The sequence below is a fragment of the Exophiala bonariae genome (genome assembly GCF_035927105.1).
Source record: "Exophiala bonariae strain CCFEE 5792 chromosome Unknown scaffold_2, whole genome shotgun sequence".
Lineage (NCBI taxonomy): Eukaryota > Fungi > Ascomycota > Eurotiomycetes > Chaetothyriales > Herpotrichiellaceae > Exophiala > Exophiala bonariae.
This window is the reverse complement of record NW_027042477.1, coordinates 1249599-1270106: the sequence shown is the minus strand read 5'-3', so window position 1 is coordinate 1270106 and position 20508 is coordinate 1249599. Positions and strand designations below refer to the sequence as shown.

The following is a 20508-nucleotide window of genomic DNA, read 5'->3' as shown; positions in this document are numbered from 1 at the left end:
CCCGCGTGACCCAGAGTCTTGTCTGATATACACATCCCCAGCATTAGATCAATCTGCTTTGCTTGAGAACACACCACTTCACTTTCCACAGGGGTTCATAGTTAGCAGCAACTGATGCCTCTCATTCGCTAGCCGACAACGGTTCGGCCCTTTTCTGCATATTGATCGGGCATTCCCTCACACCATGGGAATGGGAGACCCTACCGCCAATGAAATGATGTACTCACAAATACTTGGATCACAATCATCCAACTCACAGTTGCTGTGGATGTTGTACATAACTAGTCATGTCGTTATTAGGGCGAGTCTACTCATCCAAAGGCCGTGGCCTCCACATGATCGGTTCGCCTATTTTCCTCGTGATGATATTTACCCGTGCTTAAGATGGTGGATCAACTAGTTTACTAGGCTTTACCAACATGATTTCCTGGTGGTTATCCGCCTCCAAGGGCGTTCTCAATGTTACTAGGCTCACGATTGTCATGGTATAGACAGGACAGACTTCCAACTCGCAAACGTTACTCCTTTCACTCTGCGATTCTGCTTCCCCCACTGCGATTGTTGTACTCACTTACAACATCATATATTCATTGCTAGGCATTCACTCACAGCAGACTTTGAAAACGATGGCAACTCGTGTCATGCCATTCCAAGCACCTGGCAGTCTTGCCGGGACGCTGGCAGCATACGAAGCTCGACGAAAATCCGTGGACGGCACGTCCAACTTGAACCTTGCACAGACAGGAAAGGATCTGATACCCGAGCGACCTACGGCTCGATCAGTATACGAGGGATCTCTGCCATCGCTACATTTCCTTCGATGGCGGCCGCTATACCACATCCAGGCACCAAGTGGCTGGATGAATGATCCCTGTGGTCCGGGATACGATGCAAGCACAGGTCTCTACCACTTGTTCTTCCAATGGAATCCTCGTCGAAGCATTTCTGGGTCAGTCGTCTGGGATTCGATACGCTGGGGCCATGCAACCTCGAGAGATATGGTAAATTGGGCGGTGTCGGGTGCTACTAGTATCAAGCCTGGTGATTGGTATGACAAGGAAGGTTGTTTCACGGGCTGTATGGTGCCTACGAGTCTTGGAGGGGAGACAGGCCACCTCACTGTCTTCTATACTGGGGTCAGTCGATTACCGCTACATTACACTTTACCTTATATTCGGCAAACGGAGACTTTGGCGGTTGCCACGTCAAGTGATGATGGACAGTCATGGACCAAGATGGCGAATAATCCAGTGCTGGCGGAGCCACCAGATGAGTTGTCTGTAACTGGCTGGCGTGACCCTTTCATTGCGAGATGGCCTTCAATGGACGCCATATTAGGCCAAGACGAGAATTTGAAGACTCTGTATGCACTGATATCTGGTGGTCTGAGAGACCATACTCCCACAGCCTTTCTTTATGCCATCAACTCCCAAAATCTTACACAATGGACTTATATCAGCGACATTGTGGACGTCGGGTTGAATCACAATACATCCAGATGGTCAGGCGATCTTGGCATAAATTGGGAATGTGCTTGCTTCATGACTCTGTCTGATGAGAGGAATGAAGCCTCCCGTGAATTTATAGTGGTTGGAGGAGAAGGCTCGGACACTTCACACCCTGAATCTACTTTTGCAGCGTACCCTCAAGAAACCACAACATTTCCACGATGGGAGCGATCCCTGCAATGGATGTGTGGAACGCTCAGTATGAGCACAAATGCTGCCGGGCAAAGCGTGCCAAAAATGCAATACTCTTTTGGAGGCCGCTTCGATTATGGAATGATGTACGCGGTCAACGTCTTCTATGACCCTTTGACGGCCAAACAGATAGCCTGGGGTTGGATCACAGAAGAAGATCTACCACAGAAGTTGGTCGACCGACAAAATTGGAGCGGTCTATTGGGGATTCCTCGAGAGCTGAGCTTACAGACTTTGAGGGGTGTGACATGTGCCCTTCAATCAGATCTGAAGGATATCACATCAGTGGAAGTAACACCAGAGTCGAAAGATACTTTCACGGTGAGGACACTAGGCATCGATCCTGCCAGTTCGCTGCAGGGATTGAGGAGGGACACTCGGCTAGTGGCGATTCAAGGCTCGCCTATACTCAACAGGAAAGGAGAGTGTTTTATGGACGTGCAGACATACAGATTTGAACTGACTGCAAAGTTGGAAGTGTCTAGTCAGTGCTCGCGCATTGGGCTAAGCATATTTCATGATGAAAGTCATGGGATAGCATCTTCCACGATGGTATATCTTGTGCCTGGGATAGAAACGTTGAAAGTTGAAAGACCTGACTCGAGGGGGGTCGACTCTGGGATCTTGACCTTTCCAGAGACAGCACCATTTACCTTGTTTTCTTTTGGGAAGCAGAGCAATGAAACCAGGGAATTGCTCGAGCTTCGTCTTTTCTTTGATGAGTCAGTGTTGGAAACATTCGCAAATTCGCGGTGTACCATTGCCACACGGGTCTACCCAGCAAGCAAAAGATGCTGGGGCGTGAGGTTCTGGGCGGAAGATGACTCTCAACAGAGTCGACTAATATATGCTCAAGCCTGGGATGGCCTACGAGCAGATATTCAAGTTGGTTAGGTCTGGGATAGAATGGTGATCAATCATTTATGCCTCCTACACGAGTATCCGAATGTGTATGGAATTTAAGAGTGCAGCTCGGATCAAGTTAATGTGACTGAAGGCATGCAAGGGCCATAGATAACCATCAAGATAACCATGATGTGAGCGAACGAACCAGAGGTAGATTTCGCTTCGCTATCAGTTACGAACTTACAGTACTCGGAGTTGGAGAGCGAGACGCTAAGGTTGAGATCCGGCTAAGAGTATTTAGCCCGATTCCACAAGCCGTTAGCTCAGACATCCTGCTTCTTTGACTGGTTGTCTTAGGGCAGCTCGGGGTTTCATCTCGCACAACTTGACGCCATCCGTTAGAGCAGCAACTTACGCTTGCTGCTAGTCAGCCACTAACTGCTGCAGTGTGAGAGACGCATCCTGCCTCCGCAGCTTGAATTGCCCGTTCCTTGACCTGCGCCTGCATCATCGCCTGCAACCGATTCGTCCATTTTACTGAAGCTGCTACTCAGCCATTAATTAATTCCTTCTGCCTCTCCCTCACCCTCAGCTTCGAACTATACTCTATCCTTTCCCGAGAGGCCGCCAACATGGCCGAACTAGACCATCGTATGGCTTCTATCAAGCCCCGATTGAAGTACAACACCATCGGCGGTGTCAATGGCCCCCTCGTTATCCTCGACAATGTAAGTTGCCTGCAACTTTATAGCTCTACGGTAGATTTCCACCCACTGACGATGATGCTGTATAGGTCAAATTCCCACGTTATAACGAGATTGTCAGCTTGACGTTACCTGATGGCTCGGAAAGAGCTGGCCAGGTCCTGGAAGCCAGAGGTTAGTGCTACCTGGGCGCAATGGCCATTGAAAGACTGGCGAATTGACACCTCACGATACAGGAAGCAGAGCAGTAGTCCAGGTGTTCGAAGGGACTACAGGTATCGATGTGAAGAAGGTATTTGACCAGATGTATTGAAACTCTACAAATATACTCATTCTATCCAGACCAAAGTCGAATTCACTGGTCACAATCTCAAAATCGGTGTATCAGAAGACATGCTTGGGCGTGTCTTTGATGGATCAGGAAGAGCTATCGACAAAGGTCCCAAAGTACTGGCAGAAGACTATCTAGACATCAACGGCAGTCCCATCAACCCATACTCTCGAGTACGCTCCCACCACCCCGTGTTGTCAGTGCCAGACTAACCCGGGTGAAGGTTTACCCCGAAGAAATGATCTCAACTGGTATCTCCGCCATTGATGCAATGAACTCCGTCGCCCGAGGACAGAAGATCCCTATCTTCTCTGCCGCCGGTTTACCCCACAACGAAATTGCTGCTCAGATTTGTCGACAGGCAGGTTTAGTCAAAGTCACCAAAGGCGTTCACGATGATCATGAGGACAACTTCAGCATTGTCTTTGCAGCCATGGGTGTCAACATGGAAACAGCTCGATTCTTCACAAGAGATTTCGAGGAGAACGGTTCTATGGAACGAGTCACGCTGTTCTTGAACTTGGCCAGTGATCCTACCATTGAACGTATCATTACCCCTCGTCTCGCCCTAACAACCGCGGAATACTACGCCTACCAGCTAGAGAAGCACGTCCTAGTTATTCTCACAGACTTGTCCGCATATTGCGACGCTCTTCGAGAAGTTTCTGCCGCCCGTGAAGAAGTGCCGGGTCGACGTGGTTACCCTGGTTATATGTACACCGATCTGTCCACCATCTACGAGCGAGCAGGTCGTGTCGAAGGAAGAAACGGTTCCATCACGCAGATTCCCATCTTGACCATGCCTAATGACGATATCACACATCCCATCCCTGATCTGACTGGCTACATTACCGAAGGTCAGATTTTCGTCGATCGTCAACTAGACAACAAGGGCATATATCCACCAATCAATGTGCTTCCTTCTCTATCTCGACTGATGAAGTCTGCCATTGGTGAGGGATTGACAAGAAAGGATCACGGCGATGTTTCCAATCAATTGTACGCCAAATACGCCATCGGTCGTGATGCGGCAGCCATGAAGGCAGTGGTTGGTGAAGAAGCATTGAGCGCTGAGGACAAGCTTTCGCTCGAATTTTTGGAGAGATTCGAGAAACAATTCATCTCACAAAGCCCCTACGACAAACGGACCATTTTCGAGAGTTTGGACATTGGTTGGAACTTGCTCCGAATCTTCCCCAAGGAATTACTGAACCGTGTCAACCCGAAACTGTTGGATGAGTTTTACGCACGCAAGGGACATGCGAAGAAAGAAAAGGCTGGCAACAAGGATACGCGTGATAACGAAGGTGGTGATAGACAGGTGAATGGTGATGGAGAACCCAACCTGTTGGATGACTAGAGGGTGAAGTAGCAGTCAGAGGGGCGAGTGTGGTTCTGGGCAGTAGCATCGGAACTCTGCTTGTTAGTGTGGGACCAAGACGCTCAAACATTGACATAGGAAAAGGACCAGCAATAGGAACAGCAATAAGACCAGGGAATTGAATCTACCGGCCGGGAGACTAAACTCACATAGGGACTTAAGTTGGCTTCAAGAACAAATGCTGGGGCAAGAGCCGGTGGAGAAGGCTGGTGGCTTTGTTTGTAGCAAGTAAATCAATTTTCATAGAACGAAGCAAGTAAATGGTTATCAGTCTCCTGTTACGCTTCGGATTTTGGTTCTGATCCAATGTGACAATTTGTCCAAAATGATCTCTGAGTAGGGGACCGAACGATTCTGTCCTACCTACGTATACAAAAATAATCCTCCGGCGCCAATCCAACACCACGCTTTTCCATTCCCCTCCATCTTTTTTCACGGGCTTTTTCAGCGAGCGAATGAATGAATGACACTCCGCAGTTTTGCCATGCCATGCCATGCCACGCCATTGCCCTATATATTCCATCGATTGTTCAAAATTCCGTCCTCCAGATACCGGCGACGTCGACCTGAGGGACGCCGAATTCCTTGCCGAATGGTCCGAGATACGTGGCAAACAGGTCTTTCAGGTCCTTGGTCTTCAACTGCATGTGTTCGCCTTGGACGCTCAAGAACTCGAGGCCGTCCTTCTCGTCCAGGCGCTTCAGGCCGATCCAGTCGTCCTTGTAGATGGGGCGGTCGCGCAGCTTGGTGACGGTCGCGGCCGTGGCGTTGACCTCGGCGAACCAGCCGCTCTCCTTGGGGATGACGGTCTGGTCGTCGCGGAAGACGACCATGACGAACTTCTCGAGCGCCGCGAGGTTGTCCGCGTACGTGGTGTTTTTGAGGGCTCGCTCGTTGTTGATGTCCGCCAGGAAGTTCGAGTGCTCGAGGTAGTTGTCGTAGTCGTCGATCGCCCGGTAGTACTGCGCGGGCACGAGGCGCGACTGCACGAATGTCGACCACACAGTGCTGCTCTTCAGGAGCGCGTTCGCGCCCTGGCAGATCCAGTCGGTCGCGCTGGCGCACTTCTGGAACTCGGCGATGCCGTTGTGTTGGCTGCCGAATGTGATGAGCGATCGGACGCGCGGTGCCCAGTCGCCGCAGCGTTCGACGTAGCCGCGCAGGAATTGGCCGCCTTGGCTGAAGCCCACGGCGTCGATGGCTGGTGCGGTGCGGAGGATGTTGTCGTTTGCGAGGGCGTGGCAGACTTGCTCGATCTGCTCAGTCACGTTGCCGAAAAAGGACGCTTGTCGGTCTGCTGAGCCTGCTTTGCCGGTTGGGGCGATCAGGTAGGTGTAGGTTCCTGGGTGGATTTCGTCGATGAGTTTGGCCACGTCCTTGATTCCGTCGGCGTCGGCCGAATCCCCCAGCCCATGCCAGATCACGACGGGCAGCGGGTCGTCGCTGACTTCCTCGCTGTCGACTCCGACTACAATCGGGAATTGGTGCGAGAGTCTCGTGATTCTCACCCATTCGTCCTCCTCGACAAGTTCCTCGACGATCTCCTCGACAATCTCCTCGACGATGGATGGGTACATGGCTTTCTTGAAACCCAACAAATCGTATGCCGAGTCCTCCTCCTCCGGCTCTCCCGCAGTGCACGTCTTCGACCGACGGGCACTGCTCGTGGTATATGACGGAACGCCCTCATGCCGCTGTGCCTCGCGCAGCTGCTCGTGGGCCCTGTGCTCGCGCTCACACTGTGGGAAGCCCAGGCCATCGCCGTAAACCCATCCTATCAGCCTGTATGAGTGCTTTGCGTCCTCACATGTATTGCAGCAGCCTGGCTTTACGGCATCAGGTGGGGGAGTTCCACCATAGCATTGGCCGCAGTAATCAGGCCGGGTCCAATCTGCGATTTCTCCATCGGCTCCTATTTCGAAAAGGGCGAGGCCCGGGACAACGAGGGCGGAGAGGATGGTGAATGGCAAGGCGAGCAGGACGGGGAGTGTTGAGAGTAACATGGTGGTTTGTGTGGACTGGCAGGTTCCAAGGCTTGTGGTTTCTTGGTCAAAACCGGCTGCTGGATCTTTATTGCAGACCCTAGCTGACGTGGATGTACATGCCCGTGGAGGAGAATTGCAGCTGGATGGTAGAGACACGAGGTTAGCAATGGCGGGTGCCTTGTGTCACCTGAATTGCGTCTTTGCTCGAGAACCGACGGAAGTCCGTCCCAAAGATTAAAGGTGGAGGTGTCCCCCAAAACAAGCTTGTCCAAGGGAGAGGTGCAGCCAAGCTTGGGATCCTCAGACCCTTTGGGCCACCTGCACAGCCCAGTCCCTCAGGCGTTGCGCACTGCTAGTGGTGCCCGAGGGGCCTCTCGGATGCTTGAGGTAACTTACTCGTCATTTTCCCCTTCTAAGGGTTTCCCTTCCTGCAGCACGACTCATACGGCAGCCCCTCGGTCGGGGAGCTTCCTCCGTGGCTCATCTGGGCTCAACCCTCTTCACCACCACAAAGCACGGGATAAATACCAAGCCCTCGGACATGCACAATACTGTCATAATGTGCTGTCAGTCTACTCCAGAATCCAGACCTACCCCAGGAAATCCAGCTCTTCTGAGAAGCCTGAGCCTGCCAAAACTTCGGATCTGCAAGTCGCTATTTCGGTTGACTGCTTCGTCAGCAGTCAATTCAACGACACGCTTGTCTCGAGTGTCGCGTGCTCATATTTGAGACTTCAGACACAAGGCTATTGGGGGATACAACAGGTAGGTATAAATAAGTATATTGTAGAATTTCCATTCTAGGGTTTATACAGAACTTGCACTCGGAAACAAACGCCGTTCTCTTTACTCTCGTCAGGAAAACTGGGGGTATCTTCTTTTGAAAAACAAACCATTGCCTCCCAAGTCATATCGGTGCTTTTCGAATGCTTTCGTGTTTCGTCTGCTCATGAACCATTATATCACACAATCAAACTCATCCTCATCCAAGTAGACCCAGCCCGTCTTCTTCTGAAACCAAGACCCGGCCCTTCTTGAGGTCTTGAGTCCACTTTCGCGTGACGTGAAGCCACATTTGTCGCTCCTCGACTCGTCTCTCTTCCACGAAACTGTCGAGTGTGGGCTTGGTCTGCCAATCTTCCCAGACTCGGCCATTTCTGACCAACATCTCGGTTGTCAAATGAGGAAACTGTGATCTGGCTGATGCTATGGCCTCGCGATCGGCCTTTTCTCTGTATTCTTCCATCTGACATGGTGGGCAAGAATGATCTTGGTGTGGCAAGTAACTTGGAAGGTTCATATAATGCGGCGTGAGGAAATGTGACGAAGAGGAGCAGGCGAAAGAAAAAGCCTTTTGCGAGGCTGACTGTTGTCGAGAAAATGTGCGTGCCAAATCTCCGCACTCTGAGGGTTGCCGTACCACGCCAGGTAGAGGTGCCATGACTCTTGACTCAACACGAGAGAATGTGGGTGAGGTTGGGGATGGTGGTGTGACGGTAGAACCTGATGATGAATTGGAATCCAGACTGCCTGTCGAGGAGCAGGACCCGCCTCGTGAGGAGATTGGTCTCAGGGAACTGCTTGAGAGGCGATTTTGGCAGTTGTAACATTTGTATGGCTGTTGTGGCAATTTGACTCCAGTGGTTTTCAGAGCTGGACAAGGGCCGATGTTGCAGGTTTCGAGGCGCATCAAGATGCCATGACCGCAGCAAAAACGCAGGACATGGGCTTTGCACATCTTGCTTGTTCGTGACGACTGTTCGTTTGGAGAAGATTGAGAAGTTGAAGACGAGTGGATGTGTGGGGTAATATTATGATTGATTTCGAGGCGAGATGTTGAGACGAAACCTGTCTCGGACACCTACAATTCTGGTGACGAACTCATCAAGAGTCGGGAATAGTCGAAACGGTCCAGAACGAAGGGTGTGTCATTGACTGATAACCGCAGGTAGTGACGAGATCAAGACTTCGTGGGTCGCAGAAGGTATATGATTTATGAACAATGACACCAGTAGCCTCGATCCAGGAATCCAACTCAAGCGAGAAGTGGTCTTGGAAGATCTTGGGTAGGGTGGTAATTAACAGTCGCCGCCTGGTAGGGGGTTGTATAGCGGAAATCAAGCGAGAGACACCAACGTCATTCGGTGGTGTAGGGAGGAAAGTAAGAGCTTGAAAGAGAGTGTGCCGTGTCCAAGACGGGTTGAAGTGACCTAAGATGATCTTCCTTCGTGGAGCCACCGGTTGCTAAAATGGTGCGATGGTGCTCTCACATACAAACATCATCTACGATATGGATGGTAGAGCGAGAGAAAGAGGGGCCCTTGGGTCCAGCAACTAGGCTGATATCGTTGAGATTATGTAGCGAATGGTGGGCTGAAAAGAAATCATGAAAAAAATCGGGGCAAGGCGGACAAGTACGGAGAGGGAACCTTGAAGTTGCAGCAAAAGAACAGCGGCAAAGGAATAACGAGTGACAGGTCAACCGTTTGAGAGTCAACGGAGATTGAATACTGGCAGGGGACTGGATAGAAACGGACCCCAGGAGAAGAAGGAAACAAACTGCAGAACGGGAGTGAGAAGACTGGAAAGGGAAAACACCAAACAACGGCGAGGTTGGATCGGCGGGGATAGGCTTGCCACGAGGTCGAGGTGAGGTCGGGAGCGATCGCTGCAGACCAAGTTGACTTTGACAATTCTTTTCTAGAGTTAACCACGGGAGTGGACAGTGCGCGGCGTAGTTCAACGGACAAGTGTGGGAGGAAAGTGGGAGGGACGACGTAGGATAGAGAATGGATGACCACGGCATGTGGGATCATTTGCAGCGGCTATGAAATTATGCGCCATACACCCTTCTCCAAGAAGCAGAGAATGAGATTCACTAGTAGTACGGATACTGGCACAAGGTTCAGCTCAATTCTGTTGAGATCAGACACACATTACAGTAACATCTACAGTGTCTCCCGCAGTTGCCCGCACTTCAAGTTTGCCATGAAACCCGTTCACTGGGCACAGGCCTTGGTATTGTGCGTGTGAACCTCGGGCGATGCTCCCCACCATGTCTGATTCACAGTGACGCCTAACTTGGGTGTCCTGGTCATGGGCGCGAGTGTGCATGATTATTGATTGAGGTCCACCTTGTTCCCGTAGGCAATGGGGATATTATTGACGCTGACCCGGATAAAAGGGTTGCAGTCAGTGGTGGTGAACTTTGAATGTGAGGTGTGAAGAAATTGAGAAAATTAAAAGGCCGCATTACCCACTGGCAGGGGCCACGAACTCGTCCGACCGGCAGACGGCATGCGTCGCTTGTGTTATCCAGCACCCCGGTCCAGCAGGTCATGCCAATCAAAAGCACACCTCTCCAGCGCCAATCGACCTCTCGATGCCTCTAATTACGTGCTAGTTGTTTTAGATATCGGAGTAGTTCAATGCAGGGTGGTTTGTCCCTATCCTGTCTAGGGCCAAAGTAGGAGTACCTCCGGTACAGTGGTCTGCTCCGCCAGCTGAAGCCATCGTCATCGTCGTCATCGTCGTCACCCTCATCATCATCGGGTCCTCACCCAGGTTCCTGACAATACTTTCTTGGGGTTTGTGGGGCTTCCAGAACAAATACGAAGTATGTCTTGCACCCGCCGTGCCATGAGCCTGCCGACAGTGAGCCTACTGGCTACCAAGATATTGACCCCAGACTTTCACGAGGTGTTGCCATGCCCGATTCTCCGCGACCACCAGTTCCCCCTTGAACGATTTAGCTTTTCCTTGATGCACCCGTCGTCGAGGTTTTCCCTCCGGTTGGAGAGCTGAAAACCGTGACCACAGGCTTCGGGAACAGAAACTGGGCATACCAGTAATGTGTGTCCTTCAGGTACGGAGTGGCCCGATCAGCCTCGGGTCCATGCCAACCACGGCCATGTCCTACCCAAGAGAATCTTGACTGGACTCATCTGGAAACTGATTCATGACGGTATCGACGGAGCATCCACTCGCCGCCATCCATTTCGGTAATATTCCGTTCTTGCGACTTAGGTGGGTGACAACTCTTTGGCGGCCACGTCAATCCGCGTTGAGTGCTCCCAAGTATGCTTCTCGTCTCTTGCCCGTCATTCATAGTTTAGTAGGGTCACGTATCTCTTTTGCGAGAGGATCGACTCCAGTATGGTAGTGATGGAGAGATCTTGATTCGAAGCGATAAAACTCCAAGCTAATTAACTACCGAGGAACAGGGCCTGCCACTGAATTCTACAGAACGTATCTGCAGGCTACCTTGACCACTGGTGTCTGTACAATCGTTGTCTTAATGATAATTTCCAAACGCAAGACAATTCCACTCCGAGGTCACTTTCCCAGTGTGTCCTCCCTAATCCTTCACCGGATACTCAAACCACCGTGTTCTATGACAGGTAATATTGCCCCCAATTCAGAAGTCCTTGGTTCTTCATTCGTCTGCCTGAGTGTTGTAGTACATCACAATACTCTTGATCTTGAATTCATTGTCGTTCTCTGGAGGCCCATACGACCAGCCTAGATCGATATCAGTAACTTGTCGCCCCACGCTGAGAGAGAGGGAAGGAACTCACCGCGATCACCATTTGCCCAATTGTTCCACACCCACGGCCCAGGGATACTCGGAATATTGTCAGTAAACCGCTTTTGCTCCACCCCGTCAATATAGAATGCCGTGAAGTCTGCTGTCCAATCAATCCGATATTCATGGAATTTGCTTGTAGCATCGAATGGTGCTGGACCCGTGCCCTGAGTGGTTGGGCCTTCTTCAGGGTTGACACGTTGGTTTGAGTACCACATCGGAACTGGTTCATCAACCCCATTATTCGACAAAGATCTTGGATCAGTGAGGTACTCAATATCGGTTTCCTGTTGGTCATTGCGGTAGAAGAAAATCCCTAACAACCGTCAGCTTGAAATTCAATCACTTTGATAGGTTCTCCTACCGTGACAAGTTCCTGGCTCTCTACTGAACATTGCTCTTGTACGCACACTGGCATGCAGGATTTTTCGTTCACTTGTAGTAATCTGCGCACAGCTGAGTGCATTGTTGTCTTTCGGCTGATCTCTCTGTTGGCCTGGTACTCTGAGATGCAAAATGCCATTCACGATCTTGACATTCACTGGTTCGAAGATGTGATTGTAAGGGATGTGTGGACTTTCAACGTCGTTGCGTTCAGTATCCTGAACCGTGTAATGACTCATTTCGAGACCTCGTGGCAAAACTCCGCTTGTAAAGTTGAACATGGCGCGATGCTGGAAGGCACCTGCACCTGGGACTATCCATGTGTCCCCCATTTTATCGACATCGTTTGAGTACCGATTCGCAGCCACAGGCGGTTCTTCCATTGCCCCAACGACGGGCCCTGGTCGAGAAGGTTCTACTCGGGAATCAGTGTACGGCTTGTACCGCTCTGGTGGCTGATGTTCGGGCTCTTCAAACATAGTGTCTGAATGTATCTTGGGGCGTTCTCCGTGATTAAACCAAAATCTCTCCTTCCGATATGGGGTAAAGCAGAGTCCAGGTTTGATGAGGAGATGTATGAGGAGTAAGAGATAGAATGTGGCTAATAACTGAGTTCGTAATATCATGCGAGTAGGGTCACGAGGTGAGACATGATAGGCTTGACATCGTTGGCGTGAGTAGGAATGTGGCTTCAAGGTGTAGAAGCTGAGATGAAATGGGGGAGTTTCTGTCTCACCAGGGTCTGGCTCTGAAGCATCTTGGTCAGTCTCATCCGAGTGTCCACAGCAACTTGCCACTGTGCTCCTCCAGTAGTCCTTGGTTGCCGTCTTCAAACCCATCTTGTGTCCACTGTGCAGGGTCGGAACGGCTGCAAATGTGAAGAGACGCGGAGTTTCTCCTCAGCCTGTGGGCAGAGGCTCGCGAGCTTAGTGAAAATTGTCGGTGTTTTGTTGCGTATCTCTGTGTGTGGGATGTGGAAGAATGCTAGATGGGGACAAGGAGGTTGTCAACGATAAAAATAACAGAATTCGAGTTGGGGGTTGGGTGAGTGTCCTGATCATCTACTGCATGAAATTTAGGTGAAAAATGATTGTTGCCTCAGCTTCAAGTTGTTAGCACTCGGTGGATTTTGGGGAAAGAACCACCCAATTTTCAGTCGGGTGGATTGGCAACTGCGAGGGACTGCTAGATGTCCCACTTTACAGTATACCCAAAGACTGTCCTTCGAAGAGTCTCATCGCCAGGATCCTTGTCGAACATGACTTTTTCCATGGTGTGCTCCATAACCTTATCGACAACAAAGCCACTATTGCGAGAAATATCGAAAAACTTGAGATCCTTGTCCAATAGCCAGGGCCGATATGGAGTAAAGAACACCAGGGCCACAGATTCAGAAGTTCTCTTCAGACACTGAGTTAGAGTGTTGAGCAATTTCTCGTGTTCAGAATGATTGAACAGGATGTCTGCAAGAATAAGCACATCAAAACCCTTGCTACCAGTATCAAGATGCTTCGACAAAGTATCGGCCGCAGAGCCCCAGAGAAAGCCCTCGGCCACAATATTGGCTTGGTCGTCAGCAACTAAATTCCGATCAATATTGTGCCGCAAGTTCACAATAAGCTCATTGTCAGGATAGTCTGTCACCACCACCTTTTTTGCACCAAGGATCGAGGCCACAAGACTGGGAAGACCCGCTCCCGCCCCAAGCTCCAGTACAGTTTTGCCTTGGAGAAGCTGTTGCCTATTGTCCTCGAGGTATTGAGCCACAACCTGTCCCGCGTTCCACAAAAGATGGCCCTTGGGATGATTAGCAGACGAAGAGTTTGGCGGAATTGTGACTATGGCGCACCCATAATGGACTGTGACCAACCAGTCGAAGATCGATACGGCGACCACTTTTCAGTGAGTAGGAAGTAACTGTGGCCGGCTTATCAGGTTCGTAAAATCCTTCAGGGTCTTGGAACAGGTCCGACGATCCGAGGTCGTCATTTTCATCACTGCTCGTCGGCATAGTAGCGCCTCTCAAGACTGTTCCGATGAAACAGACAGGACGTGCTCTTTGGGTCCTGCTGCTCGTGTGCTATTGTGGAAGTGACGAGGTGTCTCAATATTCAATCAGCGAGGCCATGGAAGACCTGTTCTAGCTGTCCACACTTCCAGGCAACCGCTGTGGATGATTGACCTTTACTGCGGACTTCAATGCTTAGTACTAGAGTATGCGGATGCTTCAAAGTTTTGTCACCAACAAAGAGCGTTGGCTACCCAACTAGTAGGGTCAATGAGAGACGTCAATTTTTGTGATGCTTGGCGAACCTTCGTTTCCAAACCTTTCGGGGATATATTTCGGGTGGCTGATTCCACGACTTGAAATAGTTGGGTTGCAAGGCGTACGACTTAGGCCGCTTCAGGCAAAGTTAACGAGCTGAGCCTGAATCATAGGCGGAATTCCCACGTTTCTCACACTTGACGCCCTCTTCTTCACCTTTAGAGTAAAACATGAGTGTAGGCTATACATAGAGCTGCCGCCCAGGTTTGTAGAAGAGAAAAATCGAAAGGAGAAAATCCCAAACTATCATCACCCAGGATTGAACTCAAACAACAAAAAAGTAACCCCGCCGCTATAGACGGCGACTCAGCTGTTTACCTTGTATTTTAACACCTCAGCGATGAATTCATTCGATTGAAGGTGGGATAGATGTGACAGGCTGCGGGTAACTTCCAGCGTCTATCCTTACAGAGGCACCCCAGCCAACCACTTTTACATTTGAGCCATAACACAGCAGGTCTCATCTGGGATACATCTTTGACTGGATTATCTGCTTCACGCCAGAAAACTTGCTAGGAGGAAGGATCGCCGAGTACAGGTAGCCTAGGGAGTACTTCACCAAGGACAAAGCAGACCACGTCCACCAAGTGGGTAGTGATTGCGTTCGTGGTGAGATGGCTGAAACCGTCTGAACGGGGGAGGCATTCAGTGAAGAAACCCAGCAACGGGTTTGTGTAGCTTCAAAGCTCGAAGCTCTTAGTAGATTACGAAGTGGACGCCTGAGACATTATATGAAGGCCAGAGGGGTCATTTTGACGTAGCAGTGAGAAGTAAGCGAGTACCTTACAGTATCTGTTACAATTGCACGGCTGATTCGTCATTCGACGGTACACTTCTTACAACCTGCGACAAGTAGCCGCACAGGTACCTCAGAGTCAGGAGTGTCCAGACCCGAAACGTCGCGAAAAGTATGTAGATGGTTTGGTGGTGGTTGGGCAGCCTCGATGCTGGAGCAATGTCCTGAGAGCATGTTTGTCATACCACGGAGGATCATGCCTAATGCCACACACTGGCAACTGCTGTCCCCAAGCGGGGCAATGTGAAGGGCATAGTCTGAGCTTTGCAAGTCGTCGTTGTAGATATGGTCTCCACGAAGGACACCACTCCGAACAGAATCTAGATACCTGGGTAATACACTCACAGATAAGATATAGGGTGACAGGTTTCGAGCCTTGCGGACGAAAATAAGAGGTCCCTTTCCGTGCTGCATTGAGAAGGAATTGCTGGTTCTCCATATGTCTTGCTTTACCATGGGAGGAGGCCATCCTCAGTGCACCTAGGTATGTACCTAGGTACCTACAGTAAGTATGTCGGCCTTGGCATCCGACTTTTTTTGGGGATACCGGATGTGGCATTGCTGTGTCATCCCGACTCTAGAGCGTTACTGCAACATCAATTTTGTAGTATGGAGTTATTGACATGATCATATCTCATAATTGGGGAGCAATGCCAACTAAAGATGTCTTTAGCTCTCGGGAAGAAGCCGAGGCAGCAAAGAGTGAGTTGGAGAAGAAAAGAATAATCAGACAGGGCCAATATGTGGCCAACCGGACCTAGGTAGGTACATACTCATTGATTACAATTAAAAGATGGGCAAGAATGATTAAAGACTAGATGATGTCGACTGAACTCCCGTGGGTCGGCAAGTGGTCTGACTAGAGAATCACAACACGTTAGATTGATTACCTCAGGGTTGGATATCTGCATTCAGGTGAAACTAACATTGCATGCACTTATTATCGCCTAGCAAAAGAGATTCGGTCGGATTACAAGTCACACCAGCTACTAGAACAAAACGGAGGCTAAAAGTGACAAAAGGATGTGGGCTGCAGTGGGCGTGCGTCCTTTTGTAGTCCGGCTAAAGACGCTTCATTGTTCCGAAGACGTCACAGACTTGGACTCTCAGTATCGGCATCTCGGTCTATCATCGGTCGGCAACTGCTCGCGGGAATGCCCGGGATTGTCCATTGTCACACTGCTAACGAAATAATAATGCGACCAGGACGAAGACGTCTACCGAGTACCTCGTACGAATTGTAGCACGAAGAAGAGTGGGAAGAGGCCAACCAGTGGGTTTTCCGTCTCTCACATTTTCTTGGATCTGGTCCAGGCGAATTTCTTTTCTCTACCAGCCTCTACCTCGTGTCTCTACCTCATCTATCCCACCCAACTCACCGAATTCTTCCCAATCTGCAACAGAGCACCCACGAACCCCCCAGTACACCGAGCCGCCTAGACCCTACGCCCAATTCCAGGTCTGGCAGCCCCGCAACGCACCCCACGGAACATCCGCTTCAGTGACTCTGCCATCCGAGAATTTGGAGATTTGCCCACCAGCACCCCCAGACTTCAAAGAGTAAAAGAGTCCAATCCAAGCACCTGCTAAGCACTGGCACCCTGCTGCCAGCCTTCACAACCAAGGCAACTCGATCATCATTTCCTCAAACTCCAACTTTTGACTTTCACTTATCTCGTACAAAGAACCACGCAGGCAGGCACACGGCCTCACCCCGGCGAGAATCCTCCTTCCCTACTTCCGACATTTCTACTTCCATCAGGCTACCTCAACTCTCCTTCCCTTCTCCATCCTTCAATCCTCGCCCCAACACTCGCTAGCCACCTTTGAATACCTATCGTGATCAAATATTCGACACAGAATCACGCCATTCAACTCCTGGGTCGACAAAAGAACCACTCAGAAGGGATTTGTGAGGGAGCCGCTGACAAGGCGGCTACTGTCCATCTCTTGAAACCCAACCCGATTCCATAAACATGAGTACCTATCCTCGCCGAAGCGCCAGGCTATCTCCTCAAGCACAACAGCATCAATTCCAACAGAAACCCACAAGTCTTGCAGCTCCTGCTTTCAATCAGTCCTATTCACAATCTTCAAGTACTTCTACAAGTTCTCATCCAAGCCCTATCAGTAATACCCTCAATCCTCCCCCACCACCTCCTACACCACACCAGCCAGGTCTCCAATTACACCCTTCCTACATGTCTCAACAACAGCAAAATCCTCATCTACATGCACCCTTACCCTCGCCATCCATCGGTAACATGGACCCATTCTTTGGTCGTCCTCAGTCACAAACAAATAGTTACGCATCTCAGGATAACCAAGCCAGCTTTCTGGGTCAACAACGCCAGCAGGGAATAGGTGGCCCAGAGCAGAATTACAATCCTCATACTCACCAGCAATATCAAGCTCCTCAACAATATGATTATCAAAATCAGCAACATCAATTCCATCCACATACCAATTCCATGTCGCAGGAACATCCTGCGCACACTGGCCGTGCCAACCCAGGACAATTACCTCCCGATTTCCTCGCGGAGGCCGCCAAACGCGCCGAACTCGCCTGTATGATGCGTGATTTTGGAGATGTCTCGCTATAATTCTGGCGACCAAGTCGAACTTGACTTCTACAACTTTTCTCGCTTTCTTCCCTTTTAGCCGAAGACTCAATTTTGGTCGCCACTCGGTGGATGCTTACTTTCCAGGCGGAATTGCAACACACGGCTCAATTTACCGAGGGTGCCAACACCTGACATGTGATTCATTTCCACAATAAGCATTCCCCAACCCTCGTCGGTACCATATCACTACAGATTCACCACCAATGACTTCCCGCTCTTGCAATGCGAATCTGGACAGTATATCGCGGGTCTGTCGTCTAGGTCAATACTTGCACGATACGTGGACTTTTGTTCTCGATACCTGCACCTACATTGCGTCTGAGCCGAGGTTTTGATCCAACGATACAACTCCAGCTTTTCGGCCACTTACCGTCTCAACCAGCTGGCATCTCTACTCGAATTTCCTTCCTGGCCTATCATTTATTTATTTAGCATTTGCTTTCAACAGGGTTCGTTGTGGTCCTGGATTTCCGGCGTCCTCCTCTCAGACCATATAATAATATACCCACTTCCCCGGTTTTTTTTGGATCTCATGTCAGTCGGTCCCACGACAAGGTTGGCTCATCATCACTGTTGGCCATATGATCAATATTGAGCAATACGACATCACTTTTCAATCCAATGGCGTTGCAGTCTTTGCTACAGATTACTAGTAATCTTGGAGTATCGTCTCAGTGCGTTTGTTCTGCATTTTGAGGAGAATTTTCAGAATTATTGGAGCGGTCGGCGCGGTTCATAGCATTGATGTGATGGTGGGATTACGCTTTAGACAAATTTTCAAGAAATAGCAAAGGATTTGCTCACGCAGACTGCTAAAACACGAAGGCGGTATATGAGGTTGATGAATTTTGGTTTCCTCCCTTTTGTTCGGATTTACGACTTGCAATGTTTGGTTGGGACCAGATTCCAGGTAGTATGAATTAGATAGGCATAGTATGGAATGATTTCTTCAACAAGCCACCCAGTCGGCTCTACAAGTACTTCTTGCTCGAGTCGACGACAGAACGTCATCCCGTGGATCGTTGAGACCCTTCATTCTGCCATCCTCTCCAGCAACTAACTAGGGCCCTCCCCCACCAGCAACACATCACTCGTCAGCATTCCACTCGGCGTCCAAAAATGCCACAAACCCCATGACGACGGCGGCGCGCCCGCTGACATGGCCCTGGCCGTGGGCGATGCCGCCGCGCTGGATCTGCGTGTACTTGCGGCGCAGGCGCTGCAGCAGCGGCTGGCTGAGGACGGGCGCGACGGACGCGGGGATGTAGATGCTCGATTCGACGGGCGCGAGGGACCGTTGTTCGTGCTCGTGCGGAGACGGCGACGGCGGCATGGGGACCGTGAATGTCAGTGTGGTCGCATCGCCGCCGGTGCTGCTGTTGGATGTGGTGAGGCCGGCGGTCCGCGCGGCCGACAGCAGCTGCCTGACGACGTCCATGGTTGCGCTCTCGAGGATTTGCAGCGCGTCCGACGTCGTCGCTTTGGGGAGGACGGTCGCCGCGTGCGGTTTGATGGCGGCTGCGTCGTTGTTGTTATTGATGTGCTCTCGGTGTGGGCTGGTGGTGGTGGTGGCGGCGTCGGGTTCTATGCTTCTGCTTCTCTTGCTCTCGGCCAGGGCTTTCTTGCTCGTGGGTTTGCTTGCCGACGGATACAGCGCGGCCCAGATCTGGGTGGTCGGTGGTGAGGGGTCCGTTGTCGGGATAATGAACAGTGGTGTGTCCCAGCGTGAGAAGGGCGAGGGCGGCTCGTACCGCATCGTGAGCGACTGGAGCGTGCTCGCTGAGTATGGTGGTGCTGAGGTCAGTGAGGGGATTGGGACATGTGATGGGGTGGTGGTGGTGGTGATCATGGCGGTTTGCGTGGGAGGAGGCTCTGTGTCTTGTGAGGCTTGGAGTGGGTTTCTTCTTACGATTGAGGGGGGGTGGTTATTGTTGTTAGAGGTGGTGGTCGTCGTCGTCTTGTCGCTAATGTAGAGAGACTTTAAGGTCATGCTGTCGTCCGCAATCATTTTCGCGGAGTCACCGTCATCGACTCCATCGAGCGAGGATGATCTCGACCTGCTGGTTTTTCCCACGACTCGGTCGCCATAGACTGCGGTGTGACTCTCCGGCGCAAGATCTCCAAGCACATTCGTTCCCTGTGCACCCGGAGCCTGTTTCATTGTCGACGACGGGTCTGTCTCACCCGAGTCATCCTGATCCCTTCCCCACGCCCGCAGCCGTTCCCGGTTCCATTTCTTGCACTCCTCTTCCTGCGCGGCCACATGAACAACGCAGCACCTTGTGGCAGTGGCTTTGGCTTCGCACCACAGCTGGTACCTGTAGCCTTTGATGTAGTTCAAACTGTCCGTGATGACGATGTTGTCCTTCGACAAGGCTCTCTTGATCGCCGAGAACTCCTCTGCTCTAGCCGTCTTTTCCTGCGCGGCACTGTTGTAGATATCATCGCGGAGACTTGGTTTCGTTTCTGATGGAGTGCTAGACTCAGATGCTTGGTCGGAGGAGGAGTGGTGTGACTTGATGATTTGTACCGTCCGTCGTGAAAACGAAGGGTTCGAGGCGATGTAGGCCTCGAGTTCACTGAGGATCTGTTGTGTGCGATATGTCTTGCCTGAGCACGGGAGACCGGTCACAATTATGAGCTAAGATGACGTGTCAGTGATGATGAGAATTGAGCGTGAACATGGGCTATACATACTGGCATCACGAGGGATATCAAAAGGCTCGTTTGTCTGCTTGTGAGACTTGGGGAGAAATTATTTACACGCTCAGTGGGGGAGGCTCAAGTGAGAAGCGGGGGAATCATGTCCATCTGGAGGCGTCATTTTTGCAGGCCACAACTTTGAC

At 50.8% G+C, this 20508-nt stretch overlaps 8 protein-coding genes across 8 annotated transcripts; 3 read left to right on the top strand and 5 right to left on the bottom strand.

Annotated features, from left to right (window-relative positions):
* Positions 1-626: 626 nt before the first annotated feature.
* LTR84_004978 (uncharacterized protein) lies at positions 627-2594 on the top strand (the record flags this gene model as incomplete). Its single annotated transcript, XM_064848550.1, has 1 exon — positions 627-2594. One exon carries the CDS (start codon positions 627-629, stop codon positions 2592-2594), a length of 1968 nt encoding a protein of 655 aa, XP_064711174.1.
* A 584-nt stretch (positions 2595-3178) lies between these two features.
* On the top strand, positions 3179-4941 carry VMA2 (Vacuolar ATP synthase subunit B; the record flags this gene model as incomplete). Its single annotated transcript, XM_064848549.1, has 5 exons — positions 3179-3274; positions 3340-3424; positions 3487-3542; positions 3593-3754; positions 3805-4941. 5 exons carry the CDS (start codon positions 3179-3181, stop codon positions 4939-4941), a joined length of 1536 nt encoding a protein of 511 aa, XP_064711173.1.
* A 551-nt stretch (positions 4942-5492) lies between these two features.
* Positions 5493-6965, bottom strand: LTR84_004976 (uncharacterized protein; the record flags this gene model as incomplete). Its single annotated transcript, XM_064848548.1, has 1 exon — positions 5493-6965. The coding sequence occupies one exon, from the start codon at positions 6963-6965 to the stop codon at positions 5493-5495; it is 1473 nt and encodes a 490-aa protein (XP_064711172.1).
* Positions 6966-7929: 964 nt separating this feature from the next.
* LTR84_004975 (uncharacterized protein) lies at positions 7930-8193 on the bottom strand (the record flags this gene model as incomplete). The annotated part of the gene is made up of 1 exon (XM_064848547.1): positions 7930-8193. The coding sequence occupies one exon, from the start codon at positions 8191-8193 to the stop codon at positions 7930-7932; it is 264 nt and encodes an 87-aa protein (XP_064711171.1).
* Positions 8194-11382: 3189 nt separating this feature from the next.
* Positions 11383-12755, bottom strand: LTR84_004974 (uncharacterized protein; the record flags this gene model as incomplete). The annotated part of the gene is made up of 3 exons (XM_064848546.1): positions 11383-11468; positions 11525-11848; positions 11897-12755. 3 exons carry the CDS (start codon positions 12753-12755, stop codon positions 11383-11385), a joined length of 1269 nt encoding a protein of 422 aa, XP_064711170.1.
* A 346-nt stretch (positions 12756-13101) lies between these two features.
* Positions 13102-13927, bottom strand: LTR84_004973 (uncharacterized protein; the record flags this gene model as incomplete). The annotated part of the gene is made up of 2 exons (XM_064848545.1): positions 13102-13713; positions 13766-13927. The coding sequence occupies 2 exons, from the start codon at positions 13925-13927 to the stop codon at positions 13102-13104; spliced, it is 774 nt and encodes a 257-aa protein (XP_064711169.1).
* A 3087-nt stretch (positions 13928-17014) lies between these two features.
* Positions 17015-17641, top strand: LTR84_004972 (uncharacterized protein; the record flags this gene model as incomplete). The annotated part of the gene is made up of 1 exon (XM_064848544.1): positions 17015-17641. One exon carries the CDS (start codon positions 17015-17017, stop codon positions 17639-17641), a length of 627 nt encoding a protein of 208 aa, XP_064711168.1.
* A 1108-nt stretch (positions 17642-18749) lies between these two features.
* On the bottom strand, positions 18750-20365 carry LTR84_004971 (uncharacterized protein; the record flags this gene model as incomplete). Its single annotated transcript, XM_064848543.1, has 2 exons — positions 18750-20303; positions 20360-20365. The coding sequence occupies 2 exons, from the start codon at positions 20363-20365 to the stop codon at positions 18750-18752; spliced, it is 1560 nt and encodes a 519-aa protein (XP_064711167.1).
* Between the last annotated feature and the right edge of the window lie 143 nt (positions 20366-20508).